The sequence below is a fragment of the Haplochromis burtoni genome, unplaced genomic scaffold (assembly GCF_018398535.1).
Source record: "Haplochromis burtoni strain Fernald_Lab_line unplaced genomic scaffold, NCSU_Asbu1 Contig_6, whole genome shotgun sequence".
NCBI lineage: Eukaryota > Metazoa > Chordata > Actinopteri > Cichliformes > Cichlidae > Haplochromis > Haplochromis burtoni.
The window spans coordinates 301-2,572 of record NW_024582367.1 but is presented as its reverse complement, the minus strand read 5'-3'; the positions used below and the strand labels follow the sequence as shown (position 1 = coordinate 2,572).

At 41.1% G+C, this 2,272-nt stretch overlaps 1 protein-coding gene across 1 annotated transcript in view; it reads right to left on the bottom strand.

Annotated features, from left to right (window-relative positions):
• Positions 1-1,961, bottom strand: part of LOC102311522 (uncharacterized protein DDB_G0271670) — a 14,509-nt gene extending 12,548 nt beyond the window's left edge. The window contains exon 1 of the mRNA XM_042222891.1: positions 884-1,961. Coding sequence (XP_042078825.1) covers positions 884-1,062 — 179 coding nt within the window. The 5' untranslated portion in view covers positions 1,063-1,961. The remainder of the gene's footprint in view (positions 1-883) is intronic.
• Positions 1,962-2,272: the final 311 nt, after the last annotated feature.

The following is a 2,272-nucleotide window of genomic DNA, read 5'->3' as shown; positions in this document are numbered from 1 at the left end:
GATCGGGTTTCCGGTACGGATCGGGTAGTGACAGCGTTCCAAGCGATCTGAACAGGTACTGAAATGTGACGTCATCCGACTGCATGCCACCGATTGGCTGGTCAGTAACCCTACCCACTAGATGAGTAATGCGAGCGTCTCGTTCAAGAAAAATAAAGCCGCCATTACTGGGTTGTAGAAAAAGGGGCTTAAGCGATTAGATTAGAGAAGACGGCAGGAAGAAAGCGATACGTGTAGAAAATGAAAGGGACCGATACAGACGAGTGCGCCGGAGAAAGCTGTGAAAAACGGAGAAAAAATAAAGAACAAATGTTTTGTGCAAAAAGAAAAGTGGCCATTGAAAATAGAGCAATGCCTCCACACAAAAAAGCCATGCAATTTTCTCCACAGTGAACATGCTCAAAGCTAAATGTCATCCCAGCTCATGAATGGGCACCTCCACATGTAAACCCGGGTTAAAAAAAAATTCTGGAAGGACAAGCTGGAGCTCAATTATCTTAACGAGCAAACAAGTGGGGGAGTTGATTAAAGGAGCGGAAGAAAATGAGCCCCTAAAACTGTTCACAGCCGTCACTTGAACGTGCACAGTTATCATGTTTCAATGGTTATAATGTGTGTACGTATAGTTCTATGTTGCTTGACCTCGAAATCCTGGTTGAGTACCCCTGTACTAGTACACCACGTAGCTAACTATGTTTCCTGTAAAACCGTCTCACACGTTTCTGTTCCCAGCACAGCATTGGAAAGATAAAGAGCCTCGAAGGGACGTTAACACTGCTTCCTCGCATGCAAATAAACGCAATTGTTACGCTGTGTCTCACTTCGTAATTTTTCTAACAGTAACACCGATTCACGCGTCGCTTTCGGGCACAACTTGAATTACCTGTCCAGCAGAAAGCAGGCCACTTCGGCATCACTCTGAAAACTTTTGTCCCTCTTCAGCGAGGTCCACCTGGAGAAGGCGACGCCTAAGAACACTTTCGTTTCTTCCAGTTTTTCCTCTTCGTTCGACAGCACATCCTTGATCTTTTCTCCTGAGAAATAATAATTATGATCCTGCATTTTTCCAAATGCGGACACTCAAACTCCCCACGACACCACAAAAAGTTAAGGCACAAGGGACGATTCTTCCATGAGGACGATAAAAACTTTACGACTAGCACATGACCAAAACAGCAGCGTGCCCCTCAGTCCGGACTTTGTTTTGTTCCCCCTTGCAACACACATCCCCCAACAGAAAGTTCCTACCCCTGAATTTTACCCGACAGCAGTGTCCTTTCTGGGTGTGACCTGGTAAAGGTTGTGTAGCTCACTCAGATAATCTGATATTTATCCAATATCAAATAATTTAAAAAAAGAAGGTAGGTTTCCATTTTTAAAAATTTCAAATTGAATAAAAAGAGACCTGTTTACAAAGTTTGAAAGGTGAATAAAATAAGAGCCTCAACGCAAAGTGAGACCAGTTTTCTCTAAAATACCAAAAGTAAGTTATTGCAGAATCTAAAATGACTTAGTAAAATAGTAATGATTCATTAGAGGGGAAAAATGCATAAATGATCTAAATTATTAAGGTAAGAAAGTTATGATAACATATTCTTCACTGATCGCGAGTATAAGGAACGTCGGGAAGCATCCATTCACCACCTGGGGCTCTTGTTTTTTTTCATTTGATTAAATGTTTTTTTAAAGACATCCACTGTTTACTGTCATTAAGGCAGCATAATCAGTCACATTTAAACCACTCATACAGCACCTCAAATCCGCAGCCAAATTAGAATCACTAGTTGTATCAATAAGTACATCTCTGGACTGTGCGAGGAAGCCAGAATAGGGCTAGGTATTGATTTTGATTTCTGTAATTGATTCAATTCCGATTCACAAGGTCCCGATTCAATTCAATCCGATTCGATTCAACTTTAACTCAGATGGGCAGAAATATTATAATTCTGATCATTTATCAGTACATATCCATATTTTTATATCTATGTGTAAAAACAAAGCTGACGCTTGTGAGACTTCATCAGAGGTGTGAGCAGGGGTGATTTTAGCCCAAAAAGAATCAAAGCACCCCCAAAGATATCTTACTTTTTTGACAATATTTGCTGTTTGTGTGACACACTGCTAAAAATATAAAAAGCATACAGTACTTAATTGAGATGGAACACTTTAACAACAAAAGTATAGATAACCCCTCCCCCCTCTGCTCTGGTTCTAGCGCTGTTGCTGCCAGAGCGATAGTGGCTGAGACGCAGCGGAGTTCATCTTCTGGATA